General features: G+C 41.3%; 1 protein-coding gene across 1 annotated transcript; it reads left to right on the top strand.

Annotated features, from left to right (window-relative positions):
- The first annotated feature begins 22641 nt into the window (after positions 1-22641).
- TMEM229A (transmembrane protein 229A) lies at positions 22642-23781 on the top strand. Its single transcript, XM_028104836.2, has one exon. The coding sequence runs from the start codon at positions 22657-22659 to the stop codon at positions 23779-23781; it is 1125 nt and encodes a 374-aa protein (XP_027960637.2). The 5' UTR covers positions 22642-22656.
- Positions 23782-26782: the final 3001 nt, after the last annotated feature.

The following is a 26782-nucleotide window of genomic DNA, read 5'->3' as shown; positions in this document are numbered from 1 at the left end:
TTCAGAGACAAAGAGAGCTTTGTGTTATTGCTGAAAAGCCACATAAATAACTTGAAAACAAAGGGTTTGTTAATTACAATCTGTTCTTTATGTTTTCAGGATTTGTATTTGGCTAACCATAATCCACTAAAATTCATCAGTGGTTGGGGGGGGGCATGGGAAAAAGTGGTGCAATAGTTTTTTTCTGGGACAGACCCAGTGGGTCAGCAGACAGGGGGAGGTACACCATACTAGACAGGTAAATTTAGAGCAGGACAATTGCCATGGGTTAGGTATGAGGAGGAATAAGCTCAAGGAATACAACTTGTTATCACACACCCCCAGAAAAATCTGAGTGCCCAAATACCTTAGATTCAAAAGAAAGATCTATGACACTGTGAAATTCTAAAGTTTAAAAGTTTAGAAGTTGTTTCCAGATATTTGGGTAAAAAGTTTCAGAAAAGGGAAATGACTTTCGCTAAGAAAGGTAAGATTAGGGTTTCAGAAGGTACCCTAAAGATGCTTCAGAAATAAGGAAAATTAGAGGGAAGTTGAAATTCAGCAACACTGTAAGTTAATTACAGAGATGAGGTAATCTTACAGTAAAGAAACAAAGGGAGTATCATTACATGCAAATAGATAAATAATGTGAAAGATTTGCAAGTTCTGGAGTTACTGTCATTAAAAATGATTTTTTATTTATTTAATATAATGGTGGGAACATGAAATTAAAATCCAGAAGTCCTGTGCATCACACAAAAAATGAATTCCCTAATACATGAAAACTTGTCGATAAATAAAAAAAGACCTATCACCCCAATGGAAAGGGATATGAAAAGATAGCTTATAGAAGAAGAAAGACAAATAGCTCTTCTATATTTGGCTTAACGCCCCACTGTACTCAAAATATGACAATTAAAAATTAGAACTACCAATGAAACACTTTTCATCTCTCAAATCGGCACACATAAAAATACATCATAAAACATTGTTGGCAAGTTTATGTGGAAATAGGCCCTTTCGTAATTGCTGGTGGAAGTTTAAATTGATCCAATTTCTTAGAAGAACAATTTGGCAGTATCTATTAAAATTACAAAGGTACACATCCTTTCACCTAATAGCTTCACTGCTACATCCTTAAGTCACATACTTCCACATTGTGAAATGACTTGTGTTTGAGTATAGTTGACACACATGGCACACTGGTTTCAGGTGTACAACCGGGCGATGAAAAAACTTTATACATTATGCGAGGCTCACCACAAACGCAACTACCATGACAGTACCATTGACTATATTCCCTATGCTGTGCCTTTTATTCCCATGACTTATTCCCTAGCTGGAAGCCTGTATCTCCCACTCCCCTTCCCCTATTTTGCCCACCCTCCCACCTCCCCCGCCCCCCGGCAATCATCAGTTTGTTCTCTTTATTTATAGGCCTGATTCTGCTTTTTGTTTGTTTATTCTTTTGTTGTTGCTTTCTTTTAGATTCCACATGTGAGTGAAAACATACGGTGTTTGTCTTTCTCAGTCTGACTTATTTTACTCAGCATAATACCCTCTAGGTCCACCCATCTTGTCTCTGAAGGCACAATCTCATCCTTTTTATGGCTGCATAATATTCCTGTGTGTGTGTGCATGTGCGTGTGTGTGTGTCTCACATCTTCCTTATCCATTCGTCTATCGATGGACACTTAGGTTGCTTCCATATCTTGACTATTGTAAATAATGCTGCAGTAAACCTAGGGATGCGTATATCTTTTCAAATTAGTGTTTTCATTTTCATTTCTAGGGTAAATACCTAATAGTGGAATTATTGGATCATATGGTATTTCTATTTTAATTTTTAGAGGAAGCTCCATACTATTCGCCACAGTGGCTGTACCGGTTTATATTCCCACCAACAGTACACAAGTGTTCCTTTTTATCCACATCCTTGTCAACACTTGTTATTTCTTGTCTTTTGATTTTAGCCATTCTGACAGGTGTAAGGTGATATCTCGTTATGGTTTTGATTTGCATCTCCCTGATGATTAGTGATGTTGAAGATCTTTTCATGTGTCTGTTAGTCATCTGTATGTTTGTACATATTGTAGCATTTTTACCATGATAAAAGATTTTAAACCATTTGAATGCTCATTGGTAAGGGCCTGGTTAGGTCCATAGTGAATCACTCAGTCAATGTAATACTACTTCGTTGTTTCAAATGAAAAATTGAAGATGAGTTCTTTATGTATAGATCTGGAATGATTTCTATGCAGAGTTAATAGGTGAAAAAAATAAGGTGCAGAATAAAGTGTACAGTATATTAGTATCAGCGTAAAAAATGGTAGAGGAGGCTTCTATTTACTAGTATATGCATAGAATATCTCTGCATAGACAGCCAACTAACTAATACTAACCCAATAATATTGCCCCAAAAGGAAATGGGTGGCTGGGGGGACGGATTTCAGAGGGAAATTTTCTCTGCATGACCTTTTGTGCCTTATAAATACTGAAGATATGAAAGTATTGGGTTTTTTTAAAAAGATTTTATTTATTTGACAGAGAGAGAGAGACAGCGAGAGAGGGAACACAAGCAGGGGGAGCGGGAGAGGGAGAAGCAGGCTTCCCGGGGAGCAGGGAGCCCGATGCGGGCCTCGATCCCAGGATCCTGGGATCATGACCCGAGCCGAAGGCAGACGCTTAACAACTGAGCCACCCAGGCGCCCCAGTATTGGATTTTTTTTTATGGAAGTATAGTTCATATACAATGTTATTTGTTTTTTAAATTAAATAAAAGCTACATTAAAAGGCCATCTAGGCTTGGGCCCAGCCTCAGCCTCTCTAAGAGTTATTTTAACCCTTGAAATACAACTTAGCTATTTTGGAATTTCCCTAGCAGTAAATGGTACTTCTTGCCTATCACACACTATTTCAAGGAACCAAAGAGAAAAGAAGTATGAAAGCATTTTGTAGACTATAAAGTACTATGCAAATGCAAAAAAATTAAAATTCTGTCTATACATAACTGTATTGAGTGAGCCTAGATCCCTACTATAAATACCTGATATTCTAGTAGTTTTGTTGAAACTCAATTTAATTTTATACAAATTCTAACCCATTTATTTGCTAATTGTTTATTCTGGCTCCAAACAATGATTTTTTTTAGCCTTAAACACAAAAAGGAACTCACTTCATTTCACGTAATATTAGAAAATAGTTGTGTGTAACTCAGACAATAACACACTTAATGTACTAGGAAAGCCTGTGATCTCAAAAAATTCTGTGAGGATTTGCTTACCAGGGAAAGAACTTTTATAGAAAAAACAGTTATCCCAATCATGAGAGCATATGTGTCTAAATGCAAATTACCATATATCTAATTTACCCAAAAAGAGATAAATGCCCCATGTACATTCTAGAATGGAAATGCCACATACAATTCATTTTTCTTGCCAACTCCTGTTGATTGATCATGTCTTCTTGTATCATTCTGTTGAATGGGATTCAAAGGCAAACTCTGGACTTACTGGGAAAACATGCTGCAGTAATTATGTCTGCCATGTATATGAGCGTAAGGAATGGTTAGAGGGCCAGACATAGTCACACTTGCTGTCTACTTTTCCATATGTTTCGCCTTCCTTCTTTCTGCCCTCACCCACCACAATTTTCTACAAAAAGATTCCTGGTTTTGAGGATTCCATGATAGAAGGATTTAAGCAGCCTGGTAGTGAGAAAGAAAGAGGTATTCTCCCTAGAAATCCTTAGCAGGAGGAAAGGATGAAGAGATGGAAGAAGAACTTGTTTGGAGCTCAGTTAGATGTTCTACACTCTGGTTATTGAACTAAAATGTGGAAGGGTAGGAGAAATATACAGGACCTAGTTCATATCAGTAGTACTAGATTTTATTTACATATAATCTAATCAGTGAGGATCAAGAATGTCCAAACAGTAGCTCATTTAAATCAACATCAGAATCTACGGAAGTTGAATGATCTCCTCTCTGAGTATGTTTCTGTGCTAGAAGCTAACAGAGATGCTGACAGTATTTGTGACTCAAATGAGTTTTCAATATGACGAAACATAGATATGAGACATTCTGAAAAATTCAGGATAACAATAAAAGCAGTACATGATGGGGGCGCCGGGGTGGCTCAGTCGGTTACGCATCTGACTCTTGATTTCAGCTCAGGTCATGATCTCAGGGTTGTGGAATTGAGCCCTGTGTTGGGCTCCACGCTGGGCTCTACGGAGCCTGTTTGGGATTCTCTGTCTCTCTCTGCCCCTCCCCACTCGCGTTCCCGCTCTCTCAAAAAAAAAAAAAAAAAAAAGGCAGTATGTGATAAAATTCATGCTATATCAACAACTAGAATACTTCAGGCAGGTGAAGTCTGGCCCAGTTTTATGGAGGGTATCAATATGAACAGGCCTTGGAGAATGGATAGGATTTACTGAACTGGGGCAGGGGGGCGGGGGTTCCGATGAAGGTTACTGAAGATGAGTACAAGAAATAAGGATGGATAAGTAGATCATTATTTGATCTTGATGATTAAGAAAAAGAGCTTGGGTGCTCTGCTATAAGTCAAGGAGACCTTTTGAAAGTATTTGATTAGGGTGATGAAATCTTCAAAGTCGTGGTTGAGGGAGGCCACACTGATAGCAATATCCAGGTTAGATCAGAGGAGGATAAAGAAACTTGGGCTGGGCATGTCAGCGTGTTATTGCAGCAGTCCCGGCTGAGGTGGCAGTGCTCTGAATGAGGGTGATAGCATTGGAAATAGAAAGCAGACAATAAACTCTAAAAATGTTTTAAAAGAGATTCTGGAGAGTAAAAATAGACAGTATACAATAATTGCTAAATTATTATTTAGCAAAATAGCAAATAAATACTTGCTAAACATGGGGGCTGAGAGATATTAAGGAGTCAAGGTTAGTATATTGGAAGAATAGGAAGATCCTATCCTATTAGAGTCTAGTCTCCCTCCTGTGTGTGCAAACACACTCAGGCTTTTCTTCCATCATAATCTGTATTCAGTTTTGTGGTCTCTATTTATCTACCTCCCTCACTAGATGGTGAGATGCTTGAGCGTAAAGATCCTGCTTTGGTTGTGACATAACTGGCACAAAAATGTTTGTATGTACACAAACTGGACGTGAGGGAGGGATGGTGGAAGGGAGGGAGGGAAGTGTCTGTTTTAGAGGGAGAGATGAGCAATGGAATTTTATATGTAGCGAGATAGAAGTAATAGTATAATGTTCAAAATAATACACTTATATTTTATTTAATCATACTAGGTTTTTTCAGAGGTTATCTTTGTTACTATCCAATCAGCCCAACACATCATGTGGCACACCCCAAACATACATTCTCAACACCAACACCAACATTCTACCGTAAGGCCAACCTCCCACCAGCCATGACTTCCTAGTCGCATTTTACAAAAGTATTCAAAAGTGCCAGCAAGGCTGCTGGTGGACTATTTAGTAATAGCCAAAGTCTCAAAATGTGTATAATTTTGATTCACCATTTGAATTTTAATGGATGTAGTCTAGGTAGATAAACATGGCTACATGAAAAAGATAATTAAGGGAATGCTTGTCAAATAGATGTTTATAACAGCAAAACTTTTTGAAACAACCTAAGTGGCCAAAAATTGGGGATTGACTAAACAAATTATGGGATAGCTCTACAAAGGAATCTGGTGTCATCATAACCAATGATGTAGCAGATTACCAAATGGAAGGATGCTCCCTAATCACCAATAAGTGACAAGAGCAAATTACCAATTATAAAAGGAATGCATAATATAATCTCCTTTGGTGATACTGTAATATTGTTGAAAGGCTACATACCAAAATATTAACAGTGGTTATCTATGGGTGGTGGTATCATGGGGCATGTGTACATCTTTTACTTTCTACTTTTATTTATTTCCAATTTATTCAATAAACAAGGATATCTTTTATAGTAAGCTATACTGGAAACTTCAAGAGGAGTAGGCTTTGCTATATTCATTTTTTTGCATCCAAGTTATAGCACAAAATATCGCACATATGTGTTCCATAACTGTTTGTTGAATGAAGAAAAAGATATGTAAATATACATTTATATTTCATTATTATAAATAAAATTTATATAGGATATAAACATAAGAAATACATATTCTCTAAAGCAAGAGTTGTAGCAGTCATCACCGCAGAGGAAAGCAATAGGTCACTGACACGACCACTCACAGAAGAAACATGGCCACACAGGTCAAGCTGAACAACTAGGGAGAGGCAGAAAACCACCACGTAGTCACCAGATGGCAGGAAACAGAACCAGCAGCTCAGCTAAGGAAGGCAGTGAGTATACAGAGTTCTAGGAACCGCACCCTCCCCAGAGGGTGGAAGAAATCCAGGCTGTTGGCCAACGGCACTGACTCAGGCCTTCTTCACCTTTCTTCTGGAATTCAAGTGAAAATGACTCCTCTCTTCCAAGCGCTAATCAGTGAGCTTGTTTCACGGCAACCAGTGGGGGCACTTAGAACCCTCCGGTGGGCTGGAGACATTTTGTAAGACAGAGAGTGTAGTCTGGAAGAAGGAACTTTTGGAGTTTAAATGAGAAACAACTCTGCCACTAACAGTGTGAGTTTTGACAGGTTGCATTTTCTGGTTTTACCTGATAGTGTGAATTAGAAGAATAGCTCTGTTGTCACAAGATTGAGGACAAAATGAGATAATGACTGAAACAAAATTAAGAAGTGCCATAACTAGGTGTTAAAACTATAAGATATGTTACTTTACTCCTGGTGGTTAAGTGATTTCATAACACTCTGGCAGAAGAGGAAAAACCTTTCATTGTGATGTTAATGTAGTTCCATCTGATGAGGGAACAGAAGGCTGGCGGAGGACAAAACAGAAGCTGACACCCCCCCACCCCCCACCCGCACGCCCCACCCCCACCCCCATGTGATATGTGTGACATTCCTCTGGCACTCCTGGCTGCCCTAAAGGAAAAATAAATGGTTAACTGATAGAGGTCACAGTCCTTCAGGCCAGGAGTCTCCCTCAGTTTACAAATGTCCTAGTGATTTAAAAGGAAGAAGCTTTCTTATCAATAACCTAACTTCCAGAGATCCATTGAAGCCCTGACATCACCTTCCCCTCCATAAAATTAAGGAAGGCAGAAGGAAATGTAAATAAAATGGAATTTCTTTTGAACCTGAAGTCCGTTGACAAGGACGTGTGATAGGAGGAATGTAACATTCCTCCCGGAAACTCCCAACTGTCTTCATGTTAGTGCCTCATTAGAGGGGGAAACAGCCTTGGCTTGACAATAACCAGGCCTCCAGTATCCTGAGAGTCTTTAGCATATGACAGTCCTTCTGGACACCCCCTTTGTCCTCACCTCCCCAGCTCCTGAGCATAGAATCACCACCACTCACGACCCTGGGGAAGCAGCTCTTTCTGCCCACGGATCCTGTCCCTGTGCTGTAATAAACCACCATTTTGCACCAAAGACGCCTCAGGAATTCTTTCTTGGTGGTTGGCTCTGGACTCCACCCCACTGAACCTCACCTATGTCCCAAAACCACATCACATCTGAAGCTGCCAACAAATCTCACTTGCCCTACCAACCTCCTACCTACTTGCCTACCTCTTGACTGTGGAGAGAGAAACAAGGGTGAAGGTGAACAGCCAGCAAGGGCTCTGTCCTACTCTGCATAGCAAGGAAGTCGGTAGTCAGGTTCTTGTTTGTGAGGATGGAGGCCCTGGCAGTCTGGCATACTGGCAATTAATCAGATCTTGAATTTACCTCTTGTTCGCAATGATTATAAATTAACACTGTAGCCTAAACTGTGATCTCAGTGAGGTAAGTTCCATGTGGTGCTCAGCTTTATAGCATCTGTTCATAGCCAAATACCTAGAATGCAGTAGGTGCTCAAAAAGAAGCATGACAGAATCTGAGCACTAGTGATACTTAATTTTTCTTTCATAACTTGTTTTCTTTGACTGAGGTATTCGGTCAGTTAACCTTCATCTGCCTCCCATCATACCTCACTGCAAAATGAGCCTTTGAAAAACTGGATAGACTTTTCCCCCAAATCTCCAGATTAGCAAACAATCGTGTTTAGTGACTTGTGTTTTTTTCTATATGGAAAATACTGAAATATAATATGCACTTAGGTTTTGGAGACCAGGTACAAATAGACTTTGCTAACTAGATGAATGCATGAAAATCTTTTGGTTAAGTCTCTGCACTAAACCATGACTCGGTTTTTAGGTTATGGTAACCACGAATAGGGGTGTTAACTGGAACAGCAGGGTGTGATTTTGCTGAACTTCAATATCTAGAGATATTGATAACATAAATAGAGATAACAGCCCACAGGAATACATTTGCATTCCATACTTAACTTTCCTGTTTTGTTTTGTTTTTTTAAGATTTTATTTTATTTATTTGACATTTATCTGACAGAGAGAGACAGTGAGAGAGGGAACACAAGCAGGGGGAGTGGGAGAGGGAGACAAAGGCTTCCCATGGAGCAGGGAGCCTGATGCGGGGCTGGATTCCAGGACCGTGGGATCAAGACGTGAGCCAAATGTAGACACTTAGCGACTGAGCCCCCTTAACTTTCTTGTTATCTGACCTCTATCTTCTATTCCACACCAGACAGCAACCCCTTCCACATAGCCCCATTTGTACAAATAAATAGCCATTTACTAATTTGTAAAGAAACCCAGAAGGAAAGGTAGGGAAAAATAAACAAGTAAATGTATGGAACAATAACAACGAAAGGATATGAGATGATTGTGTAGATTAATGATTAAAATAAAATGAATGATAGCCAAAGGGTTGGAGTAGCTGGGGGAGGGGTTAGGGATTCTTTTCTTATTGTTATGTTAATCACCATACATTACATCATTAGTTTTTGATGTAGTGTTCCATGATTCATTGTTTGTGCATAACACCCAGTGCTCCACGCAGAATGTGCCCTCTTTAATACCCATCACCAGGCTAACCCATCCCCCCACCCCCCTCCCTCTAGAACCCTCAGTTTGTTTTGCAGAGTCCATCGTCTCTCATGGTTCATCTCCCCCTCCGACTTACTCCCCTTCATTCTTCCCCTCCTGCTATCTTCTTCTTTTTCTTTTTTCTTAACATATGTTGCATTATTTGTTTCAGAAGTACAGATCTGTGATTCAACAGTCTTGCACAATTCACAGCGCTCACCGTAGCACATACCCTCCCCAATGTCTATCACCCAGCCACCCCATTCCTCCCACCCCCCACCACTCCAGCAACACTCAGTTTGTTTCCTGAGATTAAGAAATCCTCATATCAGTGAGGTCATATAATACATGTCTTTCTCTGATTGACTTATTTCACTCAGCATAACACCCTACAGTTCCATCTACGTCATTGCAAATGGCAAGATCTCATTCCTTTTTATGGCTGCATAATATTCCATTGTGTATATATACCACCTCTTCTTTACCCATTGATCTGTCAGTGGACATCTTGGCTCTTTCCACAGTTTGGCTATTGTGGACATTGCTGCTATAAACATCGGGGTGCATGTACCCCTTCGGATCCCTACATTTGTATCTTTGTGGTAAATACCCAGTAGTGCAATTGCTGGATCATATGGTAGCTCTATTTTCAACTGTTTGAGGAACCTCCATACTGTTTTCCAGAGTGATTGCACCAGCTTGCATTCCCACCAACAGTGTAGGAGGGTTCCCCTTTGTCCGCATCCCCGCCAACATCTGTCGTTCCCTGACTTGTTAACTTTAGCCATTCTGACTGGTGTGAGGTGGTATCTCATTGAGGTTTGGATTTGGATTTCCCTGATGCCGAGCGATGCTGAGCACATTTTCATGTGTCTGTTGGCCATTTGGATGTCTTCTTTGGAAAAATGTCTGTTCATGTCTTCTGCCCATTTCTTGACTGGATTATTTGTTTTTTTGGGTGTTGAGTTTGATAAGTTCTTTATAGATTTTGGATACTAGCCCTTTATCTGATATGTCATTTGCAAATATTTTCTCCCATTCTGTCAGTTGTCTTTTGGTTTTGTGGACTGTTTCTTTTGCTGTGCAAAAGCTTTTTATCTTGATGAAATCCCAATAGTTCATTTTTGCCCTTGCTTCCCTTGCCTTTGGCGATGTTTCTAGGAAGAAGTTGCTTTGGCTGAGGTCGAATAGGTTGCTACCCGTGTTCTCCTTTAGGATTTTGATGGACTCCTGTCTCACGTTTAGGTCTTTCAACCATTTGGAGTCTATTTTTGTGTGTGGTGTAAGGAAATGGTCCAGTTTCATGCTTCTGCATGTGGCTGTCCAATTTTCCCAGCACCATTTGTGGAAGAGACTGTCTTTTTGCCATTGGACATTCTTTCCTGCTTGTCGAAGATGAGTTGGCCATAGAGTTGAGGGTCCATTTCTGGGCTCTCTATTCTGTTCCATTGATCTATGTGTCTGTTTTTGTGCCAGTACCATACTGTCTTGATGATGACAGCTTTGTAATAGAGCTGGAAGTCCGGAACTGTGATGCCGCCAGCTTTGCTTTTCTTTTTCAATATTCCTCTGGCTATTCAGGGTCTCTTCTGGTTCCATACAAATTTTAGGATTATTTGTTCCATTTCTTTGAAAAAAGTGGATGGTATTTTGATGGGGATTGCATTAAATGTGTAGATTGCTCTAGGTAGGATTGACATCTTCACAGTGTTTGTTCTTCCAATCCATGAGCATGGAATGTTTTTCCATTTTTTGTGTCTTCTTCAATTTCTTTCATGAGTATTTTATAGTTTTCTGAGTACAGATCCTTTGCCTCTTTGGTTAAATTTATTCCTAGGTATCTTATGGTTTTGGGTGCAATTGTAAATGGGATCGACTCCTTGATTTGCCTCTCTTCTGTCTTGTTGGTGTATAGGAATGCCACTGATTTCTGTGCATTGATTTTATGTCCTGCCACTTTACTGAATTCCTGTATGAGTTCTAGCAGTTTTGGGGTGGATTCTTTTGGGTTTTCCACATACAGTATCATATCATCTGCAAAGAGTGAGAGTTTGACTTCCTCTTTGCCGATTTGGATGCCTTTGATTTCTTTTTGTTGTCTCATTGCTGTGGCTAGGACTTCTAATACTATGTTGAATAGCAGTGGTGAGAGTGGACATCCCTGCCGATTCTTGACCTTAGGGGAAAAGCTTTCAGCTTTTCCCCATTGAGAATGATATTTGCTGTAGGTTTTTCATAGATGGCTTTTATGATATTGAGGTATGTACCCTCTATCCCTATACTCTGAAGAGTTTTGATCAAGAAAGGATGCTGTACTTTGTCAAATACTTTTTCTGCATCTATTGAGAAGATCATATGACTCTTGTTCTTTCTTTTGTTAGTGTATTGTATCATGTTGATTGATTTGCGGATGTTGAACCAACCTTGCAGCCCAGGGATAAATCCCACTTGGTCATGGTGAATAATCCTTTTAATGTACTGTTGGATCCTATTGGCTAGTATTTTGGTGAGAATTTTTGCATCCATGTTCATCAAGGATATTGGTCTGTAATTCTCCTTTTTGATGGGGTCTTTGTCTGGTTTGGGGATCAAGGTAATGGTGGCCTCATAAAATGAGTTTGGAAGTTTTCCTTCCATTTCTATTTTTTGGAACAGTTTCAGGAGAATAGGTATTAATTCTTCTTGAAATGTTTGATAGAATTCCCCTGGGAAGCCATCTGGCCCTGGGCTTTTGTTTGTTGGGAGATTTTGGATGACTGCTTCAATTTCCTTAGTGGTTATAGGTCTGTTCAGGTTTTCTATTTCTTCCTGGTTCAGTTTTGTTAATTGATACATCTCTAGGAATGCACCCATTTCTTCCAGGTTATCTGATTTGCTGGCATAGAGTTGCTCATAATATGTTCTTATAATTGTTTGTATTTCTTTGGTGTTGGTTGTGATCTCTCCTCTTTCATTCATGATTTTGTTGATTTGGGTCATTTCTCTTTTCTTTCGGATAAGTCTGGCCAGGGGTTTATCAATCTTGTTAATTCTTTCAAAGAACCAGCTCCTAGTTTTGTTGATCTGTTCTACTGTTCTTTTGGTTTCTATTTCATTGATTTCTGCTCTGATCTTTATTATTTCTCTTCTCCTGCTGGGTTTGGGCTTCATTTGCTGTTCTTTCTCCACTCCTTTAGGTGTAGGGTTAGGTTGTGTATTGGAGACCGTTCTTTATTCTTGAGAAAGGCTTGTTGCTTTATACTTTCCTCTCAGGACTGCCTTTGCTGTATCCCAAAGATTTTGAACAGTTGTGTTTTCATTTTCATTGGTTTCCATGAATTTTTTTAATTCTTCTTTAATTTCCTGGTTGACCCATTCATTCTTTAGTAGGATGCTCTTTAGCCTCCATGTATTTGAGTTCTTACTGACTTTCCTCTTGTGATTGAGTTCTAGTGTCAAAGCACTGTGGTCTGGAAGTATGCAGGGAGTAATCCCAATCTTTTGGTATCAGTTGAGACCTGATTTGTGACCTAGGATGTGATCAATTCTGGAGAATGTTCCATGGGCACTAGAGAAGAATGTGTATTCCGTTGCTTTGGGATGGCATGTTCTGAATATGTTTTTGAAGTCCATTTGGTCCAGTGTGTCATTTAAAGTCTTTATTTCCTTGTTGATCTTTTGCTTAGATGATCTGTCCATTTCAGTCAGGGGGGTGTTAAAGTCCCCCACTATTATTGTATTGTTGTCAATGTGTTTCTTTGCTTTTGTTATTAATTGCCTTATATAATTGGCTGCTCCCATGTTAGGGGCATAGATATTTACAATTGTTAGATCTTCTTATTGGATAGACCCTTTAAGTAGGATATAGTGTCCTTCTTCATCTCTTATTACAGTCTTTGTTTTAAAATCTAATTTGTCTGATATAAGGATTGCCACCCCAGCTTTCTTTTGGTGTCCATTAGCATGGTAAATGGTTTTCCACCCCCTCACTTTCAATCTGGGGGTGTCTTTGGGTCTAAAAGGAGTTCTTGCAGACAGCATATTGATGGGTCTTGTTTTTTAATCCAATCTGATAGCCTATGTCTTTTGATTGGGGCATTTAGCCCATTTACATTCAGGGTCACTATTGAAAGGTATGAATTTAGTGCCATTGTATTGCCTGTAAGGTGACTCTTACTGTATATTGTCTGTGTTCCTTTCTGACCTATGCTGCTTTTAGGTTCTCTCTTTGCTTAGAGGACCCCTTTCAATATTTCTTGTAGGGCTGGTTTCGTGTTTGCAAATTCCTTTAGTTTTTGTTTGTCCTGGAAGCTTTTTATCGCTCCTTCAATTTTCAATGACAGCCTAGCTGGATATAGTATTCTTGGCTGCATATTTTTCTCGTTTAGTGCTCTGAAGATATCATGCCAGTCCTTTCGGCCTGCCAGGTCTCTGTGGATAGGTCTGTTGCCAATCTAATGTTTCTACCATGGTAGGTTACATATCTCTTCTCCCAAGCTGCTTTCAGGATTTTCTCTTTATCTGTGAGACTCGTAAGTTTTACTATTAGATGTCGGGGTGTTGATCTATTTTTATTGATTTTGGGAGGGGTTCTCTGTGCCTCCTGGATTTTGATGCCTGTTTCCTTCCTCACATTAGGGAAGTTCTCTGCTATTATTTGCTCCAGTATACCTTCTGCCCCTCTCTCTCTTTCTTCTTCTTCTGGGATCCCAATTATTCTAATGTTGTTTCGTCTTATCATATCGCTTATCTCTCGAATTCTGCCCTCCTGATCCTGTAGTTGTTTCTCTCTTTTTCTCAGCCTCTTTATTTTCCATCATTTGGTCTTCTATATCACTGATTCTCTCTTCTGCCTCATTTATCCTAGCAGTTAGTGCCCCCATTTTTTATTGCACCTCATTAATAGCCTTTTTGATTTTGACTTGGTTAGATTTTAGTTCTTTTATTTCTCCAGAAAGGGTTTCTCTAATAACTTCCAGTCTTTTTTCAAGCCCAGCTAGTATCTTTAAAGTCATGATTCTGAACTCTAGGTCTGACATCGTACTAAAGACCGTAGTGAGTAGGTCCCTGGAAGACGGTACTATCTCTTGTTCTTTTTGCTGAGGTGATTTTTTTCATCTTGTCATTTTGTCCAGGAGAATAGATGAATGAGAGAACAAAATGCTAACAGGTTAACAACGTCCCCAGCAAATATACTCTATACAAATCAGAAAAGACCTGAAACCAGGGGAAAAGAAAGGGAAAGAAAGAGAAAAGAAAGAGAGAGAGAAAAAAAGAGATAAAAACAAAAGCAGAGCAATACTAAAAAACCCGAATATGATCAAATATGATCAGGCTAGTGCCTAGATCAGTGCCACACACTAGATTTTGGGCGTATTTTGGTCTGTTAGAAGAAAGTGCCTCCTAAAATTTTAGAGGAAGAAAGACTTATATATGTACAAAATAAGGGTTGATACAATGAAGGGATGGAAGATGAGTGTAAAGATGAAAATTATAAAAGATTTTATAAAAGGAATTGATAAGAATTTTGAAAAAAGAAAGAAGATTTAAAAAAAAAGGGAGAGAATGTGATCAGGCAGGAGACTAGAACAAAGCCATACACTACTGATTTAGGGTATATTTTGATCTGTTAGAAGAAACTGTATCTCAAAATTTTAAAGAGAGAAGAACTTATATATATATATGTGTGTGTGTGTGTGTGTGTGTGTGTATACATATTTATATATATATATATATATATATATATATAGCCAAAAATAAGGGTAACTACTATGCAGGGATAAAATATGACTCTAAAAATGAAAAATAAAAAATGTTTTTTTAAAAAAGGGATTGCTGTTGGTTGAAAAAGGGATAAAGAAAAATTAAAAAAAAAAACAGTTAAAATAATTAACTTTGAAAAACTAATGAATCATGGTAAAAAAAAGCTATGAATTCTATATGCAGTATTCCCCTAATGCTGGAGTTCTCCCGTTCTCCTTGATCGGTAAACTTGGTCTTGGCTTGATGGCTGTTCCTGCTGATCTTCTGGGGGAGGGACCTGTTGCCGTGGTTCCCAAATGTCTTTGCCGGAGGTGGAATTGCCCCGCCCTTGTGAGTCTGGGCAAAGCAATCTGCTCAGGTTTGCTCTTGGGAGCTTTTGTTCCCTGCAAGCTCTTGGTACAGCTTTGGAGGACCAGGGTGAAAATGGTGGCCTCCCAATCTCCACCCGGAGGAGTTGAGAACTCGGGGCCCCACTCCTCAGTGCGTCCCCAGAGAAAAGCAGTCACTCCCTTCTCCCTGGTCTCCGGCCGCACTCCGTGCTCACCCAGCCTGTGACCGAGCATTTCTATCTCTGGCACCCGACCCCGTGTGGAGTCTCCAAACCCAGCAGATCCCTGCGGTGCGCTCCTGCGCCACTCCTCCCCGGGGAGGAAGGGGAGTATCCCCAGCTCTGCCGCTTGTTGGGTCCCTGCTGGAGGAGCAGTGGCCCGACTGGGCCGCGGATCACAGTTTATGGCAACCCTGAGCTGAGAGCCCGCACCTTGGCTCCGTCTCCGCAGCCGGCTTCCCCGCTCCGATACCTGGGAGCTCTGCCGCACTCAGGAACCCCCGGTTTTTCTGTGACCCCAAGGGTCCTGAGACCACACTGTCCCTCGAGGGTTCCACCCCCCACTTAGCCACTGGAGCAACGTCCCTCAGCGGAGCCGACTTCTAAAAGGTCCGATTTTGTGTCTGCGGCTCTATCACTTGCCAGAAGCGGGGGACGGAGGCCCCCTCCCCCGCCGTCGATCCTCCTGAATATCACCTCGGATTCACTTCTCCACACGTCCTACCTTCCAGTAAGTGGTCGCTTCTCTGTTCGGAGAGTTGTTGCTACTCTCTTCTTCGATCTCCTGTTGAGTTCGTAGGTGTTCAGAATGGTTTGGTCCCTATTCAGCTGAATTCCTGAGACCAGACGAAATCCAGGTCTCCTACTCCTCCGCGGGTTTAGGGATTCTTAAATTAACACCCACTAGACCAATAAACAGAATGGATCTTTTTTATTAAATGTGCAACTTCAACTCATTCAAGATGGCTTTAATATGAAAACAAAGAAATTATACAGTGTATTGCAAATAAGCTTTGGTCTCAAGTGGAAATGACTTCATAGCTGGCTTTTGGCTTATTAGCTGAGACCTTGAGCAAGTAACTTTTCTGAGCCTCAGTTTCAATATCTGTAAAAAAAACTAAGAGAACAGTTATATGAGTATCTGATAAACTATGTGAAGTGCACAGCTGACACGTAAGTGCACATTAATTAGTATCCATTAATAGTGATGAACTCTCTCACCAATAAACCCTGACTAATGTACTCAAGTATTATTATTCAAAATAAGCTACTTCCTTTGAAAACAGAATGGAATTAACTGGGGAGGGGAAAATCCTCTCCTCGGTCATTCCAAGGTGAGGCACTGGCAAGCAGGCAAAGATTATACAAAGGGAGTATTTCTGATTTGAATGTTGCTCAAAGTGAAATTTTATTTTTTAAGCAAGATTTTCCAAACAACTTGTTACTGTTGTGGTTTTTCTTTAAGCTTTATGAATTAAAAGAATTTATTCAATCTATTCCTTATGAGCCCCACTCAGTAAAATCTCAGAAATAATCCTCAACTGAAGCAGTTTTCTGATGAAAACTAGGAGCTCCAAGACATTTCTGGGACAGAAAGCAAGCCTGAAATTTAAAAATGACAATATAAAAGTACATAAAAAGCTACCAGAGGAGGAGTTACAAAAGGAAACTTTCCTGATATCGACGTGACTCCCCATTAATCAGATTATCAGAAAGAGAAGTAAAAGGAGTACACTTAAAAAGAAGGAGCCTTATAAAGACAAGCAGTAGGAACAGTAGGAAAGATTTCCAAGATGATCCCATAACAGTGGCCATGTTCAAAAAAGTTTACACGCTCCTCTTTGATCTTTCTACATTTGTCAGTGAGCACTAATAATCTATTAGTTGCTTCCTCATGGTCCATTTGCTCTCCCAGATGTTTAAGGGACATATAAAACAAATTCTTTAATTTGGAACTTTAGTATATAACAAAAGAAAATTGAGAAGAGTATAGGTAAACTATAGACATATGCATACAAATATTCTACACAGCTGTGTTTTTGAACTATCAATCAACCTCTCTCTCCCTTCCCCTGCCCTCCACACACACTGGGGATGAGCATCATTTTAGCTATACTCAGTGTCAGCCCAGCTTCTCCGTCACCTTTACCTGTCCTTACTCCAGTTCTCCTCAGATTCCAAACTGGTCCTCGCCATTAGATTGTGTGAACCCAAGATCGTACATCAACATCTCCAAAGCTTATTGTCTGTGTGGTCATGACATTATTGTTTGGCTGTCTTCCTTAACATGACTTCCACTCGCTTCCTCAACACAACTTTATTATTCTAGGAAGCTCTGGACCAGAGAGATAAAAATTTTTTATTCTCAACACTTTTTGAAACTCTCGCCTCAAAACACTGGTCTTGTGTCCACCAATCCTAAACCATTATATCATAATCCTTACCTAATTCTAATCAAGCCCTTGTATTGAAAGACCCATCTTAAACCAGAAACCAAAACCCTCATAAATAGTCCAACATTGTCCTTCCCACTCCAAGATGCTATTAAAACTTCGTTGAGGAAGAAGAAAGCTTCCTTACCATGGTAAGCAACAAACTCAGTTTTGCCTTAGCAACAGGTTATTTTGATGGTATTTTTAGGGAACCAGCATATAGCAGTTGCAAGCCTTCTTGGATGGGTGTCCTCCTTCCTAGTTTGATGATTACAGTAAATAAGAGGGGTGTGTGTGCGTGTGTAATTCAATCCCTAGTAAGAAAGGTTTTTATATCTACTGCTAATGTGCCTGGGGCCTTTTCCTGTTTCTTCTGTCATCACACTCATGCCGTCCCCCACTGAAGTGCCCTTAAGCTTTCTTCTAAATGCTGTGCTTTCCATTCACTTTCCTTTGTTCTTCTGGTGTGCAGTGAAAGGTCTCAGGCATTCCATACATCTAAAAGTCTACAACTATGACCCTATGGCCACTAGACAATTCACTGGAGATTATCATAATCCTCCAGAGGACTCTTCTCCCAATTAGCAGATTTCTCCCCGGTCACACTACTACGGGGCTCCAACCTGGCCCGTCCGGGAAGGTTAGTATGGACTGGACCGGCATTGTTACATCTCTACAGACATGGTTACTCAGACAGCTTCCTAGCCTCTGAGGTCAAAGAAGGCTGTGTTTTCCATGGACGAACAATGTTGCAAAGCATTCTTTTGATGGCTGCTTTCTTTTTTTTTTTTAAGATTTTATTTATTTATTAGAGAGCGAGCAAGAGAGAAACAGCATGAGAGGGGAGAGAGCCAGAGGGAGAGGGAGAGAAACAGCATGAGAGGGGAGAGAGTCAGAGGGAGAAGCAGGCTCCCCACTGAGCTGGGAGCCCGATGTGGGACTCGATCCCAGGACTCCGGGATCATGACCTGAGCTGAAGGCAGTCACTTAACCAACTGAGCCACCCAGGCGCCCTGATGGCTGCTTCCTAACCTAAGGAGTCTCAACCCGATGTTATTTTATTGCAGATTCCTGTTTCACATTTTTAACCTCCCCTCACCCTTATGCCCACCAACTCCCAACAAGTTCCTGCTTTTACAGGTGCATCTTTGCAACCTAATGTTTGCAGTGGCAAAGACCAACACAGGAAGGCTTTTACGTATTTTATGATCATGGAGATTCTGATGTGAGGATTGTAAATTATAAAATCATCATGGATCATTAAAGCTGTGCTGCAGTTTTCCTTTTGGAAACCCAGCAATAAAGTGCTCAAAACAAAACAATGTGAAGACAAAGCAGAAACAAAGATTGGTAACATTGGTGACCTAACTTTTCAGAATGGTAGAAGATACTCATTTTTTTTAAAATGAGGCAGTAAGTGAAAAGAATGAGTGGCAATTTATATAATGAATAGTTTTCTTGCCCTTTGTCCCATGCCTTTTTTTAAACCTTTCCTTTTATCCTTTCTACTTTTTTTTTTTTTAAGTTAGTGTTTCATGCATTTTGAAGTGGCATAACTACGGAGAGGCCACAACAAAAATATAAAAAGAAACGTAGGATAACAGGTAATAGCTGTATTTTCTGCTATGGATTTATAACTGTTAATTTGTATTTTGCATTACTTCTCCTAAGATAAATGAGAAGCAGATTCAAAAAAGGGCCCAGAACATTGAGATTTTTAGCAATCTAACCCACTCAGCAGAGCAATACATTGACAACAGTGGTGAGACACAAGCTTTTTATTATATATTCCCTAATTTAAAAAATTAGCATGTTTCAAATATGTGTGTACTATACATATATATATAAATTTTATACATGCCTTATTATACCTATATAATTTATAAGATATGTATGGTACACAAAATAGAAATTTTGTTAAGTGCTGAGGTTAAAAATACACAAATAGAAGATATAATTTTTGTATTTAATCCAAGATTTTCCTGCATTCCCTGAGATGAACTAGACTGAACTATAGAATTAGACCTGTCAAGGTTTTCCTTGCATCTTTAAGAAAGATTAGAATAAATAGAAGACTTGGGCTCTTGAAGTTTAATTTACTATTAGAAAACAATTCAAGTATAATCTAGTAAATTAGCGTATGCATGTTTGAATGCCTGTATTTTTGCTATCATGATGAAGTGCTTTCCCTTGCTTGAATAGCAGTGATGGAGAACAAGTGCATTTGTTTTTAGTATCTGATACATTGGGCCCAGGGTTGAGTTTATTAAAGAAACGTATTCGTTGGTATGTACAGTATTTCCCCTCCTTAGCCACAACGGATATGTTCCAAGACCCCCAGCAGATGCCTGAAACCACCAATGGTATTGAGTATATATACTATGTATACTATGATTTTTTCCTGTACATCCTTATCTATGTCAAAGTTTAATTTCTAAATTAGGCACAGTAGGAGATTAACAACAACAGTAATAAAATTGAACAATTATAACATTATACTATAATAAAATTCATATGAATGTGGTTTCTCGCCCTCAAAATATCTTATTGTACTCTACTCATCCTTCTTGTGATGACGTGAGATGATAAAATGCCTACATGATGAGACAGACGGAGTGAGGTGAGTGACATAGCGTTAGGCCACTACCCAACTTCTGATGATATGTCAGAAGGAAGATCATCTGTTTCTGGACTTGGGAAAGGAAATTGTGGATAAGGGGGAACTAGGTGATCATAATTATTAATAATAATCATAGGTAGGCTTTACACGGATATGATAGGTTATTATCCTATGAACTAGATTATATACTTCTTAGAGAGTGCATCTAATAACCCTTCATTTTCCCAGTGTATTTAGCATCTTGTATATAGTAGGTGCTCATGAAAATGTTTACAGTGTTTAAAAAAATAATAACAGTCTCAATATGGAGTCACTTGCCCCAAGACAGCAAACCAAGACTTAGTTACAGAAATGTGATTTTTTTTAAAGATTTTATTTATTTATTTGACAGAGACAGAGACAGCGAGAGCAGGAACACAAGCAGGGGGAGTAGGAGAGGAGAAGCCGGCTTCCCCCCGAGGAGGGAGCCCGATGTGGGACTCGATCCCGGGACCCTGGGATCATGACCTGAGCGGAAGGCAGACACTTAACGACTGAGCCACCCAGGTGCCCCAGAAATGTGATTTTTAATCACCATCTGGAATTTCCAGATCAGCACTAGTGTGGTAATCTGCATGATAGACCCCCATGCAAAGGAAGGTGACCTTGCCTAATACAGTTCTTTCTTTTCTTTTACTCATAACTTTCCATGTCCCGCCTATAAAAGTGTTCCATTTTGTACAGCTTCTTGGAGCTCACTTCTCTTTATTAAATGGGGTGCCGCCCAATTCATGAACCATTTATTAAAGCCGATTAGATATTCAAACTTACTCAGTTGAACTTAGTTTTTTAACATTATTATTTCTCTTCATTGTACTTGCTCAGGCACTTGGGCAACTAAGCATCTCCTGTTTTGCAGCTGGTTTGAGGAGCCTGTAACTGAGGCTTCTGTCCCTGGCATGACAGTTTCCACCCACTGACTTTTGACATTTGTCAAGGGAAGTGTGCAAATAAACCACACGCTAACAAAGCTAAAAAAAAAAAAAAAGTCATTACGTTGACCTTATACAAGTGATATTTAACAATTTTTCTTCTCACCATACTTTTATTTCTCTCTTACCTAAATCACAGACAATTTAGCAACTATAGACTGTAACATAAGGTGTTAAAATAAGGGTAGAGAGTGGGGAGAAGACCGTTTTAAGAAATGGAGGAATGGCCTCAGAATTCTCCAGAAGGGGAAAAAAAAAAATCCCCAGAAAGCCTTCCATCCAAGAAACATCCCATCTCTTTACAGATTAGAACTGTTACCTGGTTTCTGCTTAGATATGATGGGGGCAGGGGGGATATGAATCAGTATAATTTACCTCTAAGGTTCTTTTCAATCCTTTTCAATTCTAAGCCTGAATTTTGGACTCAGAATCCAATTCAAAATTGGATTAAAAAGCGCAGCCCCCAACACACCAAAGTTCTAGATTCCCACACCCTCTCTACCTAAATAAAAAAATAAAAATCTCACCCTCTGTTCCACTCCACTCTCCGTCTCTGGGATGACCCAGTTCTGCAAAGAGAAAAAGCAGCACTGGGGTGCGCCAGCGTGAGCAAAGGTACTGTTCTTGATATGAGACTCCTCTGCAGCCAGAGCAGTGTCCAACCCAACTGGCCTCAAATCGTTTCATAATTCTGGGGGGCTTTGACTCTCTGTCTTTGGCCCTCAGTAGACTAACCTAGGAAAGCACTGGTCAGAGAGAGCGATTGAAAAAGTGAACCAGGCCCCGAGGCAACATTTCAGATGCTGGGGGCGTGCAGGCCTGGAGTCTCCTGTTCATTCTTTGTGACTGGGACACAGCTGGCTTTGAATTAGAACATGTACAGCACCACAGTTTGGTCTCGGGCCCGGCCTCTGGTTTGTGGCACTAGGCCATTCACCTCGGCCAGCCAGGCCCTGGCTCTGGATCCGCGATACAGGGATTGCCCGTCGCCTTTCCATCACACCTGTTAGATGTTTCTCCACTCCAGCCTCCGCCCCAGCAAACGCCTCCCGCACCGGGCGGGACCCGAGGGCAGAGCAGGGGAAGGAGGCGGAGAAGCAGGGCCCGGCCTTCTCCGGCGGACCCCGGCGGGACTCGGCTCAGAGGGTGGGGCGGGGAGGGCGCCCTGTGAAGGCGGGAGAGCCCAAGAAAGGCGGAGAGGGGCATGGGGAGGGCCGGGGGAAGGGGCGTCACTGCTCGCTTTGCGCTTTTAGAGCCCGCAGCACAGGCGGCGGGGCTGAGCAGCGGAGGAGATGGGGTTTGCAGCAGCCTCCGCACTTCTGGCAGCCCCAGCACCACCGCCCCTCGCCGGGCCGCGGCGCCCGTTAGGCCGCGCAGAGTGAGCGCGGGCGCCGGCCGGCGGCACCTCACTCAGGACTGGAGGGCAGGGCGCGGTGGGGCCGCGGCGGGGAGACTCCGCGAGCCGGGCGGCCCGCGCGTCTCCCGGGCACACCAGCTCCGGCTGCCACCCGGCCGCGGCCGGGACGGAGCTCCTCCGCCCCGCAGCTCCACGCACCCGGCGGCGGCGGCGGCGCGGGCTCGGGTGCCCGGGCAGCCTCTGAGCCCATGGCTGGCAGCGATGCGGATGGCGAGGGTCGCGCGCGAAGGAGCAGCGCCACACGGCGTCCCGGGGGCCCCGGCGGGCGGGGAGGCGAGGCTGCGGCCAGCCGCCCGGAGCAGCTGTCTACTGCTGAAGCGCCGGCAGACGGGCCGGATGCGCTGCCCGCCTGGATGCGCCTCTACTTCTACGGGATGCACGGGATCACCCTGGACGTGCTCGTGTCCTCAGCTCGGCGCTTTGCTAGCAGCCCGGACCTCCGGATGCTGGGTTTCTCCTCGCCCTACCGCTGCCTGCTGCACTCGCTCACCCACTTCGCCCTGGAGAAGGTCTACCTGCAGCAGCGGCGCTGCCCCAGCGCCTTCGTCTTCAATTTTCTCCTCTACCCCTCGGCCCACATGGCGCTGCAGACCCTGGCAGGCCAGGCACTGCTGCTCGGCCTGCGCAACGTCCCGGGGGGCGCGGCGGTGCCGGGGACACTGGACCTAGCGCTGCAGTATGTGCTGGCGCTCTACCACTGCCATGTGTTCCTGAAGCGCTTCCTGCGCTTGCGGTACCGGCGGCAGCCAGAGCCTCAGCAGCCGCAGCACGGGCCTGGCGCGCCCCCCGCCCCTCTGGGCGCCGGGGCCCCTGGGGTTGCAGGTGGCCGACGGCTACTACCCCGAGGCGGCCGGGGCGTCGGCGGAGCCCCCAGTCAGGGGCTTCCGGGCCTGCTCCGCTTTCTTTTCTTCGGAATGCACGGCTTTTTAGATGAGATCTTCTTCACTTTCTTCTTTAATTTCCTGGGGCAGAGAGATGGGGCAGCCAGCGGCCACACGTCGCTCTGGTCCTTCTTTATGTACGGCAGCTGCAGCTTCGTGGTGGAAAAGCTCTACTTCCACCTGCACTGGAATCGTGGCTGGAGCACTTGGAAGCGGCTGCCGATCTACGTGATCTTCATCTACGTATGGGAGTTGTCCTGGGGTCTGGGGCTCCGCCTGTGCGGCGCTTGTTCCTGGGACTATTCTCACTATCCGCTCAATTTCATGGGCCTCATCACCCTGATGTATTTACCTGGCTGGATATTCCTTAGTGTGTACCAGGACCTACTTTCCAACGCTTTGTGGCGGGTGCAGTACGTACCAACTAACTAAAAAAAAAAAAAAAAAAAGAAAAAAAAAGAAAAAAAAAAGTCGATTCCCACGAACCAATTCGATTTATTTTTACATGTTTAAAACGGGAGTGGGTTTTTTAGCCTTTTAATTTTTATACGTTTTACTAAACACTTCCAATATGTTCTATTCGACATTTTAGTTTTTCTGACACTTTGGAACCTATGCATAATACAATATTTTGCAATATTACTCAAAACCTAACTCAAAGTACTTGTCAATATTTAAAACCCCTTTCGAGCCCAGACAGCAAAACCATTGTACCTTCATTTATTTGGGCATGGGTGGGTGATAACCACTAATCTTTTTTTAAGCAAGGAAGTTATTCAAATCAGAAATTAGTGATCTTCACAAGATTTGGCGAAATTTTCTAATTTAATGATTTGTTTACCTTCTTTTTTTAATAACAATTTCACTTTAATTCCCTGCCATATATACCAATCACTGCTGAAACTCAGTGTCTTGTACCCCTACCACCGTTAATAACTCTTAAAGTGCCTCCCTCTAGCACACAAGTGGAAAGAAACTGACAAATGTGAAAATACATCCTGTGGATCGATTTTTAAATAAATCTTTTCTAGCAACTCAGACAGGTAACACTGTGTTAAGATATTTGATCTCCATCCTGGAAATGATTGTTTTTCCAATGTGGATTAGCCTTAAACGCCAAGCGTGTTAACATTGATCAGATCCTGTGTTATCTATGGCTGTATATTTTTGTTGTAAAATGTTTACCTTATATGCCCAAAGGCCAAGCAAAATTATACCACCCTCAATAGTGTTCTAACCCTAAGGACTCTTTCTACATAGAGCTTCAAGAATAGAAACAGTTCCTTGGAATAAAATGAACCTGAATGTTCATTGTACTCGAATTAGGCCTAATTGTTTACCATGAATACAGATAGTGTTTTCAGTATATTTCTGCCAGAGCTCACTTATAAACATCTTTCTTTTTCCTTCTGGACCCACAGAGTTCTTGGGCCAAACCTGATGTGCTAATGTGCATTATAAATCAATGATGGCATTTTGGTGACTCATTATTAATGTCTGGAAGCTCTAAAGTTAAATGAAATGATAAAAACCATTTTAAGAAATCTTGTCTAATCAATTAATAATGTCCTTTAAGGTTGTTTGTTGTTTTATTATATTTAAGAAAAGACAAGTAGAATTGAGTATAGCTTAGCCAAGGATGACTAATACTTTCTCAGTTTTCATTACGAAGATAATTAGGAAAACTTACAGTGTGTACAAATGAATAGTTTCCGCTTCAAATTATTAGCTCATCTATGCTATGAAAGGGAACTTCTTTCTGTTTTCAAAAAATGTTTGCTATGGCAGTAAAAACGAATACGTATCTAGACAATTGTCAGGAATAATTTTGAGAAAGCTATTTTAATCTACTATCTGAGGTTGTGAGCTAAATTTTAAGTAATGCAATATAATCAACCCCACCAGTGAAATGGATCATGTCAAACTGATTATTTTAGCTAGTCAACGCTGAGTAGCAAGTATTAAAAGTAAACCAAATGTTTCCAGAAAGTGTCACTTTATGACACTTGGTCATATATAGGTAAAGGATTTCAGAAATCCTTTCTGAAAACCCTGGCAAGGAAAAAGGATAAGTATAGACACTAAAATTAGTCAGATGCTGAATAAAATATTTGTCATACAAATGTGACACATGCACAAGAATCTGAGTTAAGTGTGGCACCACTCCACACCACACATTGCTGTGAATGCTGAACCAAATCCTTGACTTCTAGAATACTTCCTAAATGTACACATTTGCACTTAATGTTCTTCGCGTGCTGCTCCTCAGCCCTGTTTACCTGCTTACCAGCATTCTTAGGGTCAGAAATCCATCAGAAAATGGGGAAGCCTCTTACTTTTTGTTTGTTTGTTTTGCTTTAATGTTAATCCTATTTTAAAGAAAAGGTCAAGATTTCCGTTCATTCCGTTAATTCAAGAAATAGTTATTGTGCGCCCACTCTTTGCAAGGCATTTGCCTGAATTCTGCAAATACAGCAATGACCCAATACAGACAAAATCTCTGTCCTTAAGCTCAGGTATTAATGTTTTGATTTATAGGAGGTTCTACTAACTTGCAAGGCTACTGTTTTAGTATTAACAGCCCCTCTGCTAGTTCTACAAAGACTTCATTCATAGGTATTCAGGAAGTGATGATCCTATTAACTCAGCACCTTGCTATAGGGCTTCTCAATATATGTTTATTCAATTTCTTAAGTGACATTTTGCTGTAACAAACTAAAGAAAAAACAGGGCAAGAACCATCAGATCAATCAATTTTGTTAGCTCATTAGCAGTTCAGATATAGAAGTGATGAATCAATATAATAATAGTTAATATTTAACACTAGATATATATACACATACACATACATACAGATACACATGCACATATTTACTTAAACCTCTAGCAACCTTCCTTTCACAGATGAAGACAATGAAACTAAGGCCTGAAGAGGTTAAGTGACAGCTCAAGTCATACAGCTATTGAATATTATGATGTAGGAAAAGATGTTAGGGTTCAAAGCCTTCGGCCAAGAAAGAATTCTTGAGATGTCTTTGGTGCAAAAAGTGGTGTTATTAAAGCCTGGGGACAGGACCCGTGGGCAGAAAGAGCTGCACTGGGGTCCCGAGGAGCAGCCCGTTATATATAGTTTCAAGGTGGGAGGGGGTTAGGGATAGCCTAAGTCTCTAAGGAATTTTGGAAGCAAGGTTTCTAGGACCTTGAGGAGGCTAGCTATTGTTGGGGAAAGGTCATTTATTATTGTCTAAGAAAATCTTACTCATGAGACCCTTCACGTGTGTATCGGTGGGCCATATGCTTGGATGATTACCAACACGTATCTTGGGGGGTTTAGAGATAAAGGAGATTTCTAAAGGTATTTTTATGTGTTAAGACAGACTTTCAGGATCTTGGTGTGTGGAGCTAAGGTTACCATTTTCCCTTAGCAAAGTAT

This window comes from Eumetopias jubatus, unplaced genomic scaffold (genome assembly GCF_037043125.1).
Source record: "Eumetopias jubatus isolate StellerSeaLion01/CBP00866 unplaced genomic scaffold, mEumJub1_p1.0 scaffold_14, whole genome shotgun sequence".
NCBI classification, from domain to species: domain Eukaryota; kingdom Metazoa; phylum Chordata; class Mammalia; order Carnivora; family Otariidae; genus Eumetopias; species Eumetopias jubatus.
The sequence above is the reverse complement of the archived record's forward strand: the minus strand, read 5'-3'. Positions and strand labels throughout refer to the sequence as shown.

Coding starts and splice junctions, on each gene's coding strand:
- TMEM229A (XM_028104836.2), top strand. CDS start 22,657: ATGGCTGGCAGCGATGCGGATGGCGAGGGTCGCGCGCGAAGGAGCAGC.